At 42.7% G+C, this 18,924-nt stretch overlaps 2 protein-coding genes and 2 long non-coding RNA genes across 7 annotated transcripts; 1 reads left to right on the forward strand and 3 right to left on the reverse strand.

The window, feature by feature from the left end:
* Window positions 1-156: 156 nt before the first annotated feature.
* On the reverse strand, window positions 157-6,638 carry dnttip2 (deoxynucleotidyltransferase, terminal, interacting protein 2). Of its 2 annotated transcripts, none has more exons than XM_077607321.1 (8): window positions 6,472-6,638; window positions 3,770-5,386; window positions 2,460-3,535; window positions 1,946-2,084; window positions 1,406-1,501; window positions 1,017-1,181; window positions 812-921; window positions 157-394 (listed from the first exon to the last, which is right to left on the reverse strand). In XM_077607321.1, the coding sequence occupies exons 1-8, from the start codon at window positions 6,544-6,546 to the stop codon at window positions 280-282; spliced, it is 3,393 nt and encodes a 1,130-aa protein (XP_077463447.1). In that variant the 5' UTR covers window positions 6,547-6,638; the 3' UTR covers window positions 157-279. The 2 variants fall into 2 exon arrangements, with proteins under 2 accessions (XP_077463447.1, XP_077463448.1); XM_077607322.1 differs by having other exon boundaries at window positions 2,460-3,388; window positions 3,629-5,386.
* Window positions 6,610-8,375, forward strand: LOC144078885 (uncharacterized). Of its 3 annotated transcripts, XR_013301350.1 has the most exons (5): window positions 6,620-6,919; window positions 7,110-7,198; window positions 7,772-7,822; window positions 7,936-8,045; window positions 8,269-8,375. It is a non-coding gene; the product is annotated as an uncharacterized LOC144078885 (long non-coding RNA). The 3 variants fall into 3 exon arrangements; XR_013301349.1 differs by lacking the exons at window positions 7,936-8,045; window positions 8,269-8,375 and having other exon boundaries at window positions 6,610-6,666; window positions 6,768-6,919; window positions 7,772-7,847; XR_013301348.1 differs by lacking the exons at window positions 7,936-8,045; window positions 8,269-8,375 and having other exon boundaries at window positions 6,686-6,919; window positions 7,772-7,847.
* Window positions 8,376-8,582: 207 nt separating this feature from the next.
* LOC144079268 (uncharacterized) lies at window positions 8,583-10,076 on the reverse strand. Its single transcript, XR_013301473.1, has 5 exons — window positions 10,005-10,076; window positions 9,303-9,367; window positions 9,119-9,216; window positions 8,903-8,958; window positions 8,583-8,676 (listed from the first exon to the last, which is right to left on the reverse strand). It is a non-coding gene; the product is annotated as an uncharacterized LOC144079268 (long non-coding RNA).
* Window positions 10,077-10,708: 632 nt separating this feature from the next.
* On the reverse strand, window positions 10,709-17,285 carry gclm (glutamate-cysteine ligase, modifier subunit). Its single transcript, XM_077608040.1, has 8 exons — window positions 17,008-17,285; window positions 16,782-16,925; window positions 15,825-15,887; window positions 14,820-14,904; window positions 14,648-14,704; window positions 13,485-13,684; window positions 13,227-13,341; window positions 10,709-11,849 (listed from the first exon to the last, which is right to left on the reverse strand). The coding sequence occupies exons 2-8, from the start codon at window positions 16,914-16,916 to the stop codon at window positions 11,677-11,679; spliced, it is 828 nt and encodes a 275-aa protein (XP_077464166.1). The 5' UTR covers window positions 16,917-16,925; window positions 17,008-17,285; the 3' UTR covers window positions 10,709-11,676.
* Between the last annotated feature and the right edge of the window lie 1,639 nt (window positions 17,286-18,924).

Raw genomic sequence — 18,924 nt, forward strand, 5'->3', positions numbered from 1 at the left:
AGGTTCCTTATTTTGTAGCTTTTCAATTAGTAAACCTGATGCTTACTCATATGAAGTATTATTTCTGTTTAAATATCATTTATAAAATGTTCACTGTAGAAGTTGAAAATAGAATAGATGTATTTTTTTGCAAATCTATAAAAAATGAAACCTTGGTGCCAGAAGATTGCTGTTTAATGTAATATTTGTACAAGGCATTGTCAAAGCATTTATGCACAAGTTATTTTCAATTTTCTATAATTTACTTGGTGTAAAAGTCCGACCTTGAAAATCACATCCTCACTTTGTGAATTTGTTGGATTTGTTGTGAAATTTATTTGTCTTGAATTTGTGTTTGCCGGATGCCTGAGCTGCTTTCTCACCCACGATGGTCTGGAACTTTTTCTTATTTTTGCTGAAAACACATTAAATACAACATTAAATCGCTTTACCTTTTTTTAATTGGCCATTTCATTAAAAACTTACACTACTAGAAAGTATTTAAGGTATTTTCCGAACTATAAGCACACTTTTTTCCTAGTTTGGCAACTAATACTCGGTACGACTGTTTTTTTTTTCTTCCTCTCTCTAACAACATGTTTTTTTATGTTACAATTATCTGGAAAAACTGTTATGCGAAAGATGGGTATTTAGCCTGTTGTTCATGTTACTATTGTTACTTTCATATGATTGTTCTTGGTTTCTGACAAAGTAAAATATTGCCCTCCAAAAATCCAACGTATATTTCTTTCCTCATCATTGTGTATTTTTTAGATGGTGCGTCTTATAGCCCAAAAAATACAGTGGTTATATATAAAGTAACGTGTCTAACCTTCTGAACTCTGCATCAGCAAGCAGCTCTTCCACCATGGTCCTCTTTCGCTGCTTCTTTGGAATGCGGGAATGATAGAAGTCGACGGGGTTGTCCACCACGGTGGCCACCTGCGTTTCAGCACACAAAAATGCTTAAAGTAACGCATGCTTCTTAAAGGTAACGCTTCGACCAGCTCAAATATTTTTTTGTGGCGTTCGCTGACCTGGAAATACTTGGGGAAGCCCTCTCGGTCGTTTTTCTTGTAGAACCTCTTAGGGTCGATGGAGCCCCTAATTTTCAGCAGTTTCAGATCCGCTTTCAACTCCTTGGTGAGCTCGGGAGCTTTCATGTTGAACCAAGCATCTCCTGTACTTTTAGCACGCTCCACCTAGAGGCGGTGAAACATTTTCATTGAAGAATGTGTACCGTATTTTCCATACAAATATGTAGCCCCTTTATTCATAGTTTGGCTGGGCCTGCGACTAATACTCAAGTGCAACTTATGTATTTTTCTCTCTCTCTGACCACTGACAAACATTTATGTTTGTTTATTGTCAGTTTTACAGCAGGAATCCAAGCAGAACGAAATGTCTGAAAACTTCTAAAACTTACTCTGCGTTGTTTTTTCAGAGCATGTGTGGATTCACTGTATGGTGGAACGGAGTCTTTCTTCTCAAAATCTGAAGACATCACACTCTTCTCCATAACCTGCGTGCAAAACAGAAAAGGCAAGTTGATTTTTTTGTACCTCTGCAAAATCAATACATGTTGTTGACAGAAACAAAGACATGTTCATAAACAAGATTCGCCCAAAAAAATGAAAATGTTTTTTTTTTTAAATTAAGATACATAGAGCCATGTTAAAAAATAAAAAATAAATTGTCATGCCTCTAGGTACGAAATGTTGAGGTTATGAAAGCTTTGTATAGGCAAATAAGTGCCTTGAGATCCAAAAAAGATCAAAGTTATGAAATCCCCCAAAAAGTAGTTAAATTCATTTCCTTGTCCCTTATTTTATTTGGAAAATAGTGTCGGAGATGCACAAAGAATGTGACAAAACTATCCCCCCAGCATGGATTTTTGTCAGCAGTGCAGAACCTCAATTATGCTGATTATTAATCACCATGTGGAAAACAAGTCATTTGCGATCACCTTATCCAGGTCCTTTTTTTCTCTCTTCCGGTTCACCGAACTGGAGAGGGCCTTTGATTTACTGCCGTCGAAAGTGACGTACAACCCCCCGAGCTGTCTCATGTTGATGCCCGGGTCGATGCGGCTGGACATCTCCTTCCTGCAACGAACATCGGCACGACGTCACGGCTCATTTTCTCCAAACCATCAGATTTAAATTCAATAAAAAGTTGGGAATTGTTGCAGCAGAGATTCATACTCAAGTTTACTCTCGGGTCCTTTCGCCGACATTCCCCAGGGGAACAAATCCCGTTAGGGTTGACCAAAAGTATCCAAATTTTGTACTCATTTGGTGCCGCTGCCCTCACTTAAAAATGGAGTAGATGTCTACTAATCATAACCTTATTCAAATCTTTTCAAAGTCATTTTTTGTGATGGGACATCAATCTTTGTCAATGCCACTGAAGAGAGTTCATTTAAAAGCGGTCATTTTGTTCTTATTTAATAACATCGCCTGATAAACTCATGTACTCACAGTTGAGGATTCCTGCTGGACAAAAGCAATGCCGCTTCGCCGCAGTCGTCGGCGTCGTCGTCATCCGCCTCTTCATCCATAAACTCTTCCTCCACTTCCTGGCCCCCAACCACCTCCTCCTGGGTGAGTTTCTCCAGGTAGTAATCTTCATCCCCTTCCTCACCGGGTCGCGTATCCACCACGAACAGACCGTCGACCGACTCTGCCACCCTCTTGTAACGGTCTGTTTTTTCTCCCGTATCTTCTTCCTCAAACTCCCAGTCATCGTCGTCGTCGTCGTCGTCGTCATCCTCGCTGCTGTCCTCGAGGCTGACTATTTTCATCTTCCGTGGAACTTTTACGCCTTTGGACTGACATTTCTTGGCTGTGGCCTGCTCATGGATGGACGCTGTTGACGTCGTCTCCTCAGCTTCTCTGGAAGGCCCTGGTTTCTCTCCCATGTTCTCTTCATCTTCTCCGCTCTCCCATAGGATGACAGTTGACGTCTTCTTGGCAGCTTCTCTGGAAGGCCCAGGTTTCTCTCCCATGTTCTCTTCATCTTCTCCACTCTCCAATAGGATGACAGTTGACGTCTCCTTGGCAGCTTTCATATCCTCGGGCGCCGTGGCCTCTTCTGTCGCCGCCCCCTCAATCTCATCCTCTTTGTCGTGCTCCGTGACGACATCCCGGGTAGATTTGGCCTCCTCCAACGTGACCTGCTCGACTTCCATGTCCTCCTGTTTGGTAGAAACATCTTCGCTCTCATCTGGCGACACCTTTTCTAAGGATGAAGGCCCCGCTTCTTCCTCTATCTTTTCCGCGGCAGACGAGTCCTCGTTTCCAATACAGAGCTCACTCTGCTGATCCCCAGACGCCACTAAGCCTTCAACAACAACAACTTCCTCCTCATCTCCATTTGACACCACGCTAGCGTGCTTTTCTTCGCCCACGTCCATTTCTGCGCCGGCTTCCTCTTCCGCGCCGGCTTCCTCTTCCGCGCCGGCTTCCTCTTCCGCGCCGGCTTCCTCTTCCGCGCCGGCGTCCTCTTCCGCGCCGGCGTCCTCTTCCGCGCCGGCGTCCTCTTCCGCGCCGGCGTCCTCTTCCGCGCCGGCGTCCTCTTCCGCGCCGGCGTCCTCTTCCGCGCCGGCGTTCACTTCCTCGCCGGCGTCCACTTCCTCGCCGGCGTCCATTTCCGCGCCGGCGTCCATTTCCGCGCCGGCGTCCATTTCCGCGCCGGCGTCCCTTTCTGCGTCCATTTCTGCGCTGGCATGCTTTACTGTGTGCTTTACTGCGTCCTCTTCTGCGCCCGCGACCTCTTCTGAGCCCGCGACCTCTTCCGCGCCGGCGTCCTCTTCCGCGCCGGCGTCCTCTTCCGCGCCGGCGTCCTCTTCCGCGCCGGCGTCCTCTTCCTCGCCGGCGTCCTCTTCCTCGCCGGCGTCCTCTTCCTCGCCGGCGTCCATTTCCGCGCCGGCGTCCATTTCCGCGCCGGCGTCCATTTCCGCGCCGGCGTCCCTTTCTGCGTCCATTTCTGCGCTGGCATGCTTTACTGTGTGCTTTACTGCGTCCTCTTCTGCGCCCGCGACCTCTTCTGAGCCCGCGACCTCTTCCGCGCCGGCGTCCTCTTCCGCGCCGGCGTCCTCTTCCGCGCCGGCGTCCTCTTCCGCGCCGGCGTCCTCTTCCTCGCCGGCGTCCTCTTCCTCGCCGGCGTCCTCTTCCTCGCCGGCGTCCATTTCCGCGCCGGCGTCCATTTCCGCGCCGGCGTCCATTTCCGCGCCGGCGTCCATTTCTGCGCCGGCGTGCTTTACTGCGTCCATTTCTGCGCCCGCGACCTCTTCTGAGCCTGCGACCTCTTCTGCGCCGGCGTCCTCCTCTGCGCCGGCGTCCTCCTCTGCGCCGGCGTCCTCTTCTGCGCCGACGACCTCCATTACCGTGCAATCTGCATCCTCGGCGAACACCGTGTTGTCCAACACGGAGTCAGTGAGGGACTTTGCTTCAGCGGAGTTCTCCAGGACAATGCAGAGCTCTTTTACGATCGGCGTCGAGGCGACCGCCGTTCGCCGGCGCCGAGCGCCACCAGACCCGGTGCGACTGCTGCTGGGCGTTCCGCAAGAAGACTGTCCGCCCGTCAGTTCCGAGTCCACCTCTGCAGTCTTGGAAGTCAAAGAGCGGGTGGATTGGCGGGAGGCCAGGGTGTATTCGGTGCCAGATTCAAATCCCTCGGAATCGCAAGACCTCTCGGAGGCCGTACGCCGTGTTGTGCGGCGACTGCTCAGAGCGGTAGAGCTTTTCGGGGTTTCGTGGAGGTCGCAGGGAATTGAAGAGAAATTGCTCCCGGACCTAGCACTCCTGCGCCTCACAGTTCCCGAGACGTCGGATGATAAGCTATCGATCTCGGAAAGGTCCGACTCTTCCCGTTGCTGTTTGATGGCGATCCTGCTGCTTCTTCTCTGATTTTGAGTGACTTTTGAAGATTCAACAAAGTGGTCGGCCTCGAGCGAAGCTCTAATCTTGATGCTTTTGTCTACTTTCCACGGAGAGCAGGAATCCGGCTCGGACAAATCATCCTCCGTGTGAATCAAGCTTACGGCGAGCCTTCTGCTCCTCCTGTTGGTTGTCGTTCGAGCTTCGGCGTCAGACATGACAGAGCTACTCGATTCTTCCTTTTCCAGAAGGCTTCGGATATTTTTTGACACCGCCGCCACTCGGCGGCGCACCGTCAGTAACCCCACGTCGGACGTGCCAGAGCAACACGACTCCAGGTCGGACACGTCCGCTTCGTGAGTGGAGCCCGTGGGAGTGCAAAGGTCTGAGGGGCTGTGGAGTCTCGAGGCCCGATTGCATCTTTTCAACATAGGGGTATGCGGGTTGCTCAATTCTCCTCCAAGCCGTCTGCTGGTCTCTGCTAGGACAGAGCGAGTGGTGGTTCCCCTACTCGTAGATGGGCTGGCCTGTAGGACAAGAGAAGGGAAAACATCACTAACCCATTTGTCTCAAAGATGAGCGATGGCCAATTACCGAGCAATTTGGTGGAGGAAGTTTAGCATTTTCAGATGATCGGAATCAAGTAAAAGAGATTGGCTTTTAAAAACGCATTTACCTGTTTTCAAGTATTAATTCATTGATCTGAATAAATATCCAATCTATTTTGATCCAATCAGGTGACTCCCACTCTCATGCAAAACTTTAAAAAAAGATGCTTTTGTCTAGACTTACAATTTTTTGGCCCAAAAATATTTTAATAATCGGACATAGGCCATGTCGTCATTACCACAACACAAAAGCCTACTTGTCATCACACGCAGAAACTGCGTGTGACGAAATTGATGAAATCATAATAATAATCATAATAATCACAATAATCATAATAATCACATTATTAATCATAATACTTTCAACCGGCAGCCCAACGGCGCGAGTGGTTGGTCACACAGCTCTGGGTCCTGGGTTCAAACCCAGACCGGTCCACCTGAGTGGTGTTTGCATGTGTGGGTTTTCTACGGGTACTCCGGTTTCCTCCCAAATTCCAAAAAACATGCATAGTAGGCTGATTGGACACACTAAATTGCCCCTCGTATGACCGTGAATGGTTGTCTATTTTCTCCTCGTGCCCTACGATCAGCTGGCCACAGATTCACGGTGTCCCCTGCCTGTGGCCCCAAGCTGAGATTGGCTCCAGCACCCCCACGACCATAATAAGGATAAAGCGGTTAGAACATGAATGAAACCAGAGGGCTGTGGTTAAATATGCTTTTGGGAAATTAGAATATATTTTATTCGCCTATACATGCAGATGGTTGAAAAGCCCTTAATCTGGCAGAACTAGTACGTTAAACAAAGTACAACGTAAGTTATATTTATGTCGATGGGGCAAGTCTTTGAAGATTATAAACAGAGAAAGAAGTCAGGGGTAGCCACGTGAGTCGGAGCAACTCCACGTAGCAGATGATCGAGAACCAAACTAAAAAGTTCAACTAATACACTCGTAAGAAAATGCTTGCATGCGATCTTCAGAGAAAGTTGTGGACATGTTCACCTGGACATCAGCGATTTCTTCGAGGTTTATTTTAACAGGAGTGCCAACGCACGATCCGCTCCTGGTGGCCACCATTTTCGAACTAGTATCGTCACTTCCGTTTGGGCGTTCAAAAAAATAAAAAGCAATCGACGGACGAAAGTGAGTGCTATAATACGTTTTTCAAGCGATGCAGGATATTTTTCATTTAAAAAGGTTATTATTGATGCTTTTTATGTGTCGCAGCTGCACGACCCGCCACTGAGTAATTACACGTTATTATGAAAACAATGTATTTTTGTGTCTAATTTTGATAGGCGTTTCCGAGGTTAGAGTTGATATAGCCGTCGCCATTTTTCAAAATGGCGGATGAGCCAGGAGCCAGTACGGCAGTGGACTGCACAGTAGCCCAAACGTTTTACCGACGAAAGACCTGATAAAGTTCTTACAAGACAATGCAGCGCATTCGGTACGTTTTCATTTGGGGATTCCGAAGCCCCAGTTTTCATTTTAAGAGTGCTTATTGACGGTAACATGCTCTGATGGCGTGCTGTAACCCCACGTGGATGCAACCGAAAATGTTTGCAAACAAATTGGCTACATTGCTTTACCTATAGCTCTTTATGTTTAAAAAGAAATCTTTCCATTTTGTGTTTCAGTTCCTCAACGAACACGGACTGCTGGAAAACATCAAGAATGTGGACAAAAAGGAGCAGCTTGTCGACGCCATAAGCTGTTTGTCAGCAAAGTGAGTCAGTCCTTTTTAAAAAAATAGTTTCTTACTTTCTCTATCCGTGTAATAATCCAATATCAAAGTTCACTATTCAAGGCTTTGCTTAATTACTTTTTTAAATTATGATTCTTTAAAATTTTGAATGAAAATACACAAACTGGTCTGACGTTGATGTTTTTTTTAATAGCAAGAGTCTGTGCGGATAACTCGAGTGCCATCAGTGGGGGTGTACGGAATAAACAGTAAACTTATAGAATATATATATACCTTTACCCTGGGCTTGTTTTCCCTTCACTTAAAAGACCTCTTCATTTTTAGTTTTAAATTTGGTTTTGACTAAACTGAGTGAGACATTCGTTCTACCATTGCACAGGGGTCATTTTTGACTCAAGTTTGAACATATGGTAAAATAACAATGGAACCAATAATGACTTTTTTGGATATTCATTTTAAAAAAACGAATTGATTTGAAAAGATTGACTGAAAAACTCATCCAGGATGAAATAACATGGGCAATGATTGTGGTGTCATTTGTGCATCCAAATGGTTCATTATGCAATTGTATAATCACACTTGTGTTTTGTACAGGTCTAAAGCCATGAGAGGTGGCACAGTTGTCAAAACGACAAGGCCAAAGAAGTCAAGGAAAAAGTTGTGGATGAGGTAGGACCCAAGTGTTTAAGGTTATTTTAGTTCTAATTTTCATGTAATGTGTACTAAACCTACTCATTTTGTATCTTGCTTCTCTTCAGGGTCCACACCAGTTTACCAAATCAACGCTTAAGAAAAGGTGACACGGTGAGCTGCTGGTATATGGGGACATCGGAGGATGGCACAGTCTGACACCAACATCCCCTGACTGGTACTTGTTGTTATAGAGAAGGGGTCTCCATAGAACTCTGGTTCTCAAGGAGCCCTATCCAGTTAATTTTCCATATCTCCCATGTCAACAAACTTTCCGGGAGCTTGACTTTGGTGGAGGATGATGTGGAAAATAGACTAAAGTTGGAGATTCCTGTTGGTCACTCATTCTATTTGCCAGCAAATCAAGCCATGTCTAATTTGCCTTTTATTTTTTCCCTAAGGTTTAAATGTTGCTTTCTTCTGCAGTGGGATGGTTTGCTGACTGAGAAAGGCAGAGATGATACTTCAATGACATTGGAAACACCTCCCTTGTAAGTATATATATTTTTTTGTCAAAGTTGGACTTAAGTGTTTTTTTTCTCCTTCCAGAATTCCATCCATCTAGTGATGAACAATTCCTGAGTTCCATTTTTAATCGCTGGATGATCTACATGAACTTATCTTAAAAGCCCCAATATTTGTGGAAAAAATAAATGTTCATGAAATGTATACATGTATTATTTTTCTTCATTTACCCAGTGAAAGAATGCAGGTATCATGATAAGTCAAGGATTTTATTAACAGGAAAAAATTTAGACACTTGGTATTACATTGAAATGTTGATCTTTTGGGGCCAGTCTGTTCTCCACCTGTAGACAAAAAAAACAGTGTTTTTTTTTTGCAAAAAAGACTTAGGCACAACAACAAAATTTAAGTCTTTATTTTCCAAAAGTGTTTTTTGAAAAAAGAAAAAAAAAAGACCATTGAAGTCTTTAGGTCTTTTTTTTCCCCCCCCAAGTGTTTTAAAAAATACAATTGCTGCTCAAATCTACTTTTAAGCCAACATTAAAGTTTTAAAAATAAGATACTTCTTACCTTAGGGGTCTGGCCTCTCACTTTGCCACCATGAGCCAGAGAACTCTGGACTTTACCTATATAAGAGGGGGGGGGGGGGGGGGGGGGGGGGGGAAAGCAAATTGCAACTTTAGTCAATGAAAGCTCAACATGGAAATAAAATAGATCTGATTTCACATTGAGTTACATAACATAAGCTTTTAATTTGGATGAATACTTATATATTCTAAAATTTACCTCTCAGAAGACTGGCAGAGTTCAGAGAGGCATCATATTCAAGTGGGCAACCCGGGAAGATCATCTGGTCCTCCAGAGTCTGAACGAGGGCCTGATGCCTGCAAAAAAAGCAAAAGTTAACATATTTAGAGACTGGAGATTCAACAGATAGGCTTAGGTGTTTATTTTTAAATACTAGTTCTACCTCAATCTGGCCCAGTCGCCTCTCCTGTAACCTCAAGGGTGTCCTGGGCACGTAGGAAGGAAGACCTGCATGCAACAGGGAAAACATGTTTTAACCAAGCTATTTGGGAGTTGCCAAACAATTGTTACAGGAAAGGGAAACCTTACAAGAAATTTAATAAACGATCAAGAATGAGAATAAGTTACTGAGTGCTCCGTGCTATTTACCCTTTTATAGACAAGGCGATTTAAATAAATGGACTGACGTTAACAGCCAGGTGAATATCGGCTTAACAAGTTTTGTGTACATATTTTTTGTGTGAAAACAAAATAATTACAAATTGCAAACAGGTGTTTAGGACTCGCAGTGAAAAGTGTCATTTTTGAGTGAGCCTTTACCTAGTAAACTGTCCGTTGATGTCTCGGATTTGATCGATTACCTAAATTAAGTCTTTCTACACGACTCAATAATGGAGAAAAAACAGACATGATTTTTTTTAAAGCCAAATAGAAAGCGTCTTCGTGACGCTAATGCTAAGATACCTAGCCACATGCGGCCCACAGCCGGTGTGGAAAAGCAGCCCAAACTTAAATTGTCGACGGTGTTTTCAACCTGGCATTAAACTAACAGATTTCTTGGCGTCTTTGGTTCAATTTATTCCTAAAAATCTTCCAGTAGCGCGATAAAAACGCATTTAGACCAGTAAATTGCTCTAAGCCTTACCACGTTGAGGTGCTTGCTAGTCGACCGTCAGCATAGAAATGCCAGTTGGAAAAGACGAGCTACTGCGCATGTGCCTAATTTATGCAGCTGTGTCGGCAATCGTCATAACCACGCCCATATTGAGTGTGGAAAAGATGGTGGCTTGTTTACCTCACTCCACAAGGTGTTTTGTTCTCCCAACTCAAAGTCCATGTTTTGAAGATGACGTAGATAGTCGTGATTTTTGTGGTCTTGATGCTATAAGAGTATGTGTTAGAACACGAATTTGACCGAATATTGAGTAACATTTTTACTTAGTATTTTACATCAACTCACCTTTAATCCAGGCCATTTGACTCCATTAAAAGTTTAACATTTGAAACGCGACGAATGCTTCATTGTATCGTATACATTGTCATCGATATAATAATTATATCGATGACAATGCGAAAGAAAGTAGCAGTTAGTACAGCTTCCATGTTAAAAGTAATATCAATAAAATTAATGACTCAAGAGGAAGATGAAAAAAAAAAATGAACACGTTACCCACCACTGTAAATTGGGGAATACTATCCATTATAGCTATTACTTACTATACAACAAGGTTAAGGATAATTTAGTATGTTAAAATTGAGTGCCAATTCGAATTCAAGCTTTTTTTTAAATCTGGTACTTAATGTTATTCATCACACATCCACATCCACTGGATAAATAAAAAAAACAAATATGATTAACTTTTAATCAAGCCAATTTTGATACAGATAAATGACAGTACAGAAAATGCTTCCAGTTTTATCAAGCAATTTGCTAGTTCAGATGAGGTTTTATTTATAAATAAAAAACGTATTTTCAAAGATGTCATTAATATATTTCTGTTGCACTAGAAGGGGCGAAACCCAGCCTCATGTTCATCTCAAAATACTTTTTTAATCTCATGACAAATTACTAGTGAGTAACCCTATCAAATCAATGTGTTGCAAAAAAGAACATCTGATTTAGTGCATTTCATCACAAATGAGGGATGCTAATTAGTCTAAATAAATCAAAATTTTATAAGCCATTTCTCTTTGCACAAAATACAAATGAATAGGAAAAATAAACATCTCACCTCATGCCTTCTTATTGATATATAGACCGCTTGATGGTGCGAGCATGTATGAGGACAAGAAGGCACTTGACATTTGAAGAAGTCTGATGAAACCTCGACGTTAAAAGTCAACAACTAACAAGGCAATGATAGCTACTTAATCAAACCAGTGACATTAGGATATCTGTATGTGTTGTCATTGAAAGACAAGCCAGAACATTTGATAAAACAGCTGATTCTTTTACCCCATTTGCCTTATTTTGGACAGATGGATCATCCAATAACATTTGAGCATGGATGGCCGCTCTCAGGGGTATAAAGCATGTCGTACCGTATTTTTCTGCTCACCTGCATGACTGAAAAAGGCTGGCTCTTCTCTTATTAACAGCTGAAAGGCAAAATTAACCCAATGAAGAGAATGTCAAATGAAGTTCCACGTGTAAAGGTTTTCCTGAAATTCACAAACAAGCTGGATAGCGACACGATTTTATATTCCCAAAATGATTGGTCTTAAAAGCGCTTGTGTGAAACCTCTCGTATGTAACTAGAAATTTGCGATGGAAAGCTTTCCATTGATTAGTTTGCAGAGCAATTCCTCGCATGGCGCTAGGAGAGTTCAGCTTTCCTGGCACTGAACATGTAACCCATGGCCTTGATGATGCCGCGGCTCTTGACGATAATGGAGTAGCGCAGGAGCCACTCCAGCTTCCACTGGTCTGTGCTCGCGTTCTGAGTTCCTTCCCGCATGGCCTCTTGGAAGGTGGCGGCCGATATCAACTCTGCATGGAAATGAGTGCGTCAGACCAATAATAGCGAATTTGAATACAGAACGAAAGAAACCTTTTTTTAAACCCAGATCAAGTGAACTGGATCCATTAACTAGTAGCAGTGAGTAAAATGTATTGTTGTTGTCCAGATCAGCATCAAAATTTCACAAGACAAATATGAAATGCGATTTGTGTGATTTGTGTGTGTGATTAGTGTTTCTTTACCTTTACAAGTTTTCGCTGAGTACGAACAATATACAGTGGTACCTCGTGATACAACATGCTCGTGTTACGACGAAAATTTCGATCGAATAATTAGCTGGCGATACAATTAAAATTTCGAGATGCGACCAAGCCAGGTGGCCATGACATGAGAAGCTGTTTATCATTGTAGCGCACTGTCTTTTTTGCCGTATCTCTTTCGTGTATAACTACTATTTCTACGAGGACTGAAGGATTTATTCAGACGAGTTCCTCCTAGGACCAGGAAACGCACAACGCGCATGCAAAAAGAGGGCTTTCTGGGTAATGAAGTATACTCGTGCACACAACACCAATAGGCAATGGCACCCTTTCTCAGAAGAAAACTTCATTACCCACAATCAATACGTGGGAAGCTCAGCTATTGCATTTCCTGTTATTCTTTCTAAGGAAAGGAGCGCCCGTGATCACTCATTTAAGCCTATTTCTCGTTGGCAAGTGGTCGTGAGTTATCCTATTGTGAGGACATTTGTGTGCATCATTTTCGGAATATTTTGAAGGCAATACAACAGCAAACAGTCCATCGATGGCGAACGTGAGGGTGGAGGCATGGCAAACCGCTAACCCGGAGAACGAAGGTAACAAAATATTAAGACAAAAGTAGAATTCAGTTTTGTGTAAAGTTACATTAAACGTATTTTTGGTTGTGTCTGTATATATTTATCCAAGATAATTTAAATTTATTACTTTGTCAATATATGGCGAATTAGAAGAAATAAAACATTTTTTCCAATCCAATATCCTGTTTTTGGTGTTTTTTCAGGAGGGTTGGAACAAATTAATTTGTTTTCAATTCATTTCAATGGGAAACGTTCACTCGAGTTACGAAAAGCTCGACATATGATCTCGGTCTCGGAATGGATTCCGATCGTATGTCGAGGTACCACTGTAAACATCCTCCAATGATGAACTTTTTGTCTCAAAAAAACAGGCATGTTAGGATTAGGTTTATGAAATATGTTGAATGAAGATGCTAGTCAGGTTTCTCAATAAGTAGTCACTTGTTTCGAACATGTGACTGGGACACTCTGTTGGACCTTATAACCAGACAGTCTAATCATAGTAAGAACCAAAGTGGTGTATCATGTAGGGTTTAAATAAAATAAAAAAAAGACGGAAGCTATTTACCTGTAGGATCATTGTGCGTGAGCAGCTGGATGTCAAACTCCTTAGCGAAGGCAGTCAGTTCAGGGGGCATGACGCAGCAAGACGCCAAGTTCACTTGGTTGCTGCTGGGTTTGACCTGAATCAAAACCAAAATGCTCCCTCTATTTACATCTTCTATCAATATACTGTATTCACGTTAAAAAAATATTGGATACTAAATAACCTTGATGCTAAGCCTGAAAAAGTAACTTTAAGCTTATAAATGCATTTGCAACGGACCTGAGCCCAGTTGTACAGCTGCTCCAACAGGTCCTTGTCCAGGTCAGAGGTGCCGATGGCAGCGATTCTCTGGCTGTGGACGAGCGCTTCCAGCTCCTCCCACGCCGGCTGAAGAGGAACCAGCGTTTGCTCGTCTCCGAGGAGCCTTCGCGGCGCTATGATAACCGAGTCCAGCTGCGATACTGCCAAAGTCTGACAGGCTGGAGAGAACACAATTGTGTGAGTAACGCTGTTATTATGAAGAGGCTTGTGGGTCATTTTAGGATTGGAGACATTTGGGCTTCAAAACGGTCGAAAAATATCCTTATCCGTTTTTTTTCCACGACAACGCACTCGTAAACGGAACAAACAAATTTAAATTAACTTGGATTAATATATACAGACACTCAAACATACGTTTAATGCAACTTTACACAAAACTGAATTCTAATTTTGTTGTAATCTTTTGTTACCTTCGTTTTCCGGGTTGGTGGTTTGCCACGCCTCCACCCTCACGTTCGCTATCGATGGACTGTTTGCTGTTGTATTGCCTTCAAAATATTCCCAAAATGATGCACACAAATGTCCTCACAATAGGATAACGCACGACCACTTGCCAACGAGAAATAGTCTTTAAAGAACGATCGCGGGAGCTTCTTTCCTTAGAAAGAATAACAGGAAATACAATAGTTGAGCTTACCCACGTATTGATTGTGGGTAATGAAGTTTTATTCTGAGAAAGGTTGCCATTGCCTATGGGTGTTGTGTGCACGAGTATACTTCATTACCCAGAAAGCCCTCTTTTTGCCCGCGCGTTGTGCGTTTCCTGGTCGTATGAGAAACTCGTCTGAATTAATCGTTCCGTGCTCGTAGATATTGTTATACACGAAAGATATGCAAAAAAGACCTGGCTTGGTCGCATCACGAAATTTTGATCGCATGACGGGCGAATTATACGATCGAAATTTCCGCCGTAAGACGAGAATTTTGTATGACGAGCGGTCGTATGACGAGGTACCACTGTACTTGGAATAATCAAAACAAGAGGGTTGCAAATGTATACGAATGGTAGTTGAAGCTAGTTAGTATTTTATAGACATCAAACTTTATAGGTGGGACATAAAATGTCTTCCAAACCTAGAATGACCCTTTTAATTCCTAAAAGGCCGGTCAGTCCTCCTTACCCATCTCCACTGCATCTCGAATGGACGACTGACCCGACTCGAAGAGGAACAGCTTGGCTGTCAAAACAAAGCCGTCATTTTTATGTTCAAAGATTTTTTTGACAGCTAAGACTGCGGGGGGGCGAGTGTTTTTCAAACGTAACCAGGGCAATCATTCAGAAGATTGACGCACCTGACACCTTAAGCTCCTCCCTCTCCTCAGGTACGACAGCATCTGTGGCCTTGCCCATGTTACAGTCCAGTGTGTCAGGTAAGTCCTAAAATAAACCATATGGAATCTCATAGTTAATTTGCACTCCTTATACTCATAAAAATAACTGAAATCGATGTTTGGGATTGGGGGCGATATACATCCAATTTATTGGAAATGGGAAAAGCAACCACCAACCCACCCTCAGGATATCAGACAACCTCGACTCCAACCTTCTTTTTGCGGCAATTCCATGCATGTCTGTATATGCACACACACATTCACCCACACCCACCTACCCACCCACCCACGCACACACACACACCATACCTGTCAACCTCTGCCGATAACTGCCCTTATAAATGATTATTGATTCCCCTTACAAACCCCCCAAAAACCTTACAAACACCGTACGACTCGTACGGTGTTTGTAAGGTTTTTGGGGGGGTTGTAAGGGGAATCAATAATCATTTATAAGGGCAGTTATCGGCAGAGGTTGACAGGTATGACACACACACACAAAATTCGTCACACTGCTATTTGACACCAATGTAGCCCTCACTACTCGTCCTGTATTGCTTATCATGGGTTTCACTATAAGGTGGCAATGAAATGCATCCATCCATTTTATAGGTCGCCCTCAAATCCCCTCCACTCATCCCAACGGACAGACGAGACTTTTGGAATGGCGCCTCACTGCAATTCACTACTGCATGAACATTGGCCATGACAGCTCCTTTTCAGGATGCCCTAAAGGCATCGTTTGAAGTCCATCGCCGCAGTTGTACTGTCGGAATCCTGCCGTCTGACAGCATGAACACTTCACTGCATTGACCAAGCTAGGCCATTTGGTTTTTCAATGCAATTACTGCTTTCTTTCCCTTAACACATTCTAAAGAAAACTTTTGGGAAAATGGCCTAAACAACAGTTTGTGATGTTTGCATCTTCATTTTAGACACTTTGAAAATGTCCCTCGGTCACATTACCTCAGTTGGGCCTTCTATAGTAGAAACCCAGCTGCTCAGCGTAGCTTGAATGCATTCTTGAAGCTGAAACAAAAATTGTACATTACATTCAATAAATATTTTTCCAGAAACCTGATTTTAAACTATTCAAGACGTGATTTTTACAGTCAAGTCAGCTCAAAAAGCAACATCTGGCCCATATTTCTCCAAATGACTTGTGCCATCTTATATTGTAACGCGTATTATCGTATTACTTTAATTTAAAGTATGTGAAGAGTCCCTTTATGGCTGCCCCATTAAGAATGCAAAGAGTGAAAACATTATACGGCTGGACCATTTTGACACGGAAAAGTGTTTTAGATCTATCTCAGTGATTAAATATTTTATCAAACAACATGGTGCCAAGCGACCCGGTGGTGCGAGTGGTTAGTGCGTCAGCCTCACAGCTCTGGGGTCCTGGGTTCAAGTCCAAGTCGGTCCACCTGTGTAGAGTTTACATATTCTCTCTGGGCCTGCATAGGTTTCCTTCAGGTACTCTGATTTCCTCCCACATTCCAAAAACATGCATGATAGGCTGATTGGACACTCTAAATTTATAAACGATTCAGGGTGTCCCCCTGCCTCTGGCTCAGAGATAGCTGGGATTGGCTCCAGCACCCCCCGCGACCCTAATGAGGATAAAGGGGTTTCGAAAATGAGATCAGAGATGAGAACATGGTGCAAGTGGAATCTGACTGAATAGTCCTTCAAAAAGAGTCCAATTGTGATCATTTTCGAACGTATTTTGAATGTGATCCGAATGCATTATTATTGTTGTTAAAAAAAATAAACAAACAAACTGTGAATGTTATGTGATGAACGACTTTCTCCATTGAGGAAATGAGAGGCGTCTTCCCCTCATTTCACACACCTGCTCCGCGAGCTTTATACTTTGACACTCTTGCCTCGCTACGGTCGACGGTACGAAGCCAAGTTTACCTCCTCGCCGGGAGAGCACGGACATTTCTTCTTCAAGCGGGTTCGGTTGACTAAATTCCCCGTGTGGAGTCTCAGGCTCTTGGCGTGGGTCAGGAGCGTCCTCTTAGCCTCCGCGTTCGTGTTATTAGGATCCATGTGTGCTATCTTTTTCACGGAAAGAGCCCCGGGGAGAATGTCGGCGACGTCAGCGAGCGTGGCAACAAGAAACGGGAGCCTGCCCGCCTACCTTTGACGATTTATGCGGTGGGACGGCTACCTTCCGGGAGGCAGCCAATAATATGGCGCCGCGAGAACAACAATGGGAATAGAACGTAGTCAGGATGACTTGCTTCTTCGGTTGCCAGGCTGTAACACTGTTACGACTCGCTCAAGGCAGGCGACGTGCGTGTTCTCGCGAACGCTAAAAATAGCCTCCCCGCTTACTCCACGCATTACGGTAAATTCATTCAAAATAGACGGGTGGCCAGGCAGTTGACTTCCGTGTGCTCGTGGCGCCGTTCACCCTCCAAAATAATAGAAAATTCCGTTTATTTCCTGTTTGGGTGAATCTGTTGGAACGCAATGCACCGGGTAACCAGCAGATGTCACTCTGTAGCATTTTTTTAAATTAAGTTTTCTCAATGATATATATTTTCCTGTTCTGATATATGCTTAATGAAAAATGAACATTCTCAAACGATATATAGGAAAACAATTAATGTCACCTTTTTCTTTTGAGGATCTATATTTAAAGTACAGACCAATGAAATAGTGAATGTTTGCACTGTTTGCATGATAAAAAAAAATCAACTGTCAAGTAGTATGGTTCTTCGTGCAAGGTTTCAATAGGTCCTTTATAACACTTAGTGTAGTACTTACATCCAAGAGTACAAGGAGTTCAATGTCACTGCAGAAATCTTGCTTACAAGGACCCTGATGAAGACCCCTGTGATGAAATGAAAAGGAAAATAAAACAGTCTATTATTTCTTGGCTCTTTTTCCTTCTAGTACATCGTTTTTTGCTTCTCTAATCACATTTCTGTTCATGAATGTCAAGTTATTCTGCCCCCAAAAAACCAAACCACACTAACAAAGGGACGAAGTGTTTAAAAATACATTTTAATTGCCCATTGTTTCAAGCCACCATTATTTTGTGCAAATAAAATGGTTCAACTACAAAAAAACTGTCCCTGGTAATCTTAGATATACTAGAGACAAGAACACTACTTGCATTAGATAGTATGTATACGTATTTAATGATGTTATCTTTATTTATCCTTATTTCCTCTCATTTTTTTCTGTCCTTTAGGTTTGTCCCAAAACTGTTTTCTATTCTTCAACTTTTTCAGAATAAACACCACAAAATAAACAACCACAATGGGAGGACTAAACTCCCATGTGGCACATAGAAACTATTCAGTCTATAAATACACTCTCTTGTCCAACAAGTTAAAACAAAAATCTTAAAGACAGCGAGGGGAAAAAATCATTATGAAAACAAAGCTACAGAATGGAGTGCTATTGAATTAAACAAATTAAAAACAAACAAAAAAGGTCCATTTTTTTCAATTATTATTTGCAAAGTTAATATGCAAAACAGTAAAAAGTAAACAAAAAACAGTTTGGCTAGATCATTTTTCAGTATGTCTTATGCTTATGATTATTTGCTGGTCGAAAATTAATACGCAAAACAGAACAACAATAAAATATATATTTTCAAAGTTAATATGCAAAACAAGAAAAAAAAATACTTTTGTTTGTTTCTGGGGGTCAATTTTTGTCCCCCAACCTCCATGTATCATGTCAGTTTTTGTTTCAAAGTTAATATGCAAAAAAAAAAACACTCTCTGGGGGGTTCATTTATGTCATCTTCCTGCAAAACTCCCACAAAAACTCCAAATAAATCCCAGCCCGTCAGCAGACCTTGTCAACATCTGGATTCAATCAATTCTTTGCAGGGGTACAAAATGACTTGGACTTTGGGATTATTCTCTTTTTCTAACACAACGTACTCCAATTGCCTCCAAACATTCCAATTTACAGTAATTGAATCTTTACCGGAACGCAGAGTTCGTTACACTCCCAAAAAAGCAAACTTTGTACTGTAAATCTCGTACTATTGCACAACCCGCTGCACTCCGCATTTGCAAAAGTGAATCCTGTT

The sequence above is a fragment of the Stigmatopora argus genome, chromosome 8 (genome assembly GCF_051989625.1).
Source record: "Stigmatopora argus isolate UIUO_Sarg chromosome 8, RoL_Sarg_1.0, whole genome shotgun sequence".
NCBI lineage: Eukaryota > Metazoa > Chordata > Actinopteri > Syngnathiformes > Syngnathidae > Stigmatopora > Stigmatopora argus.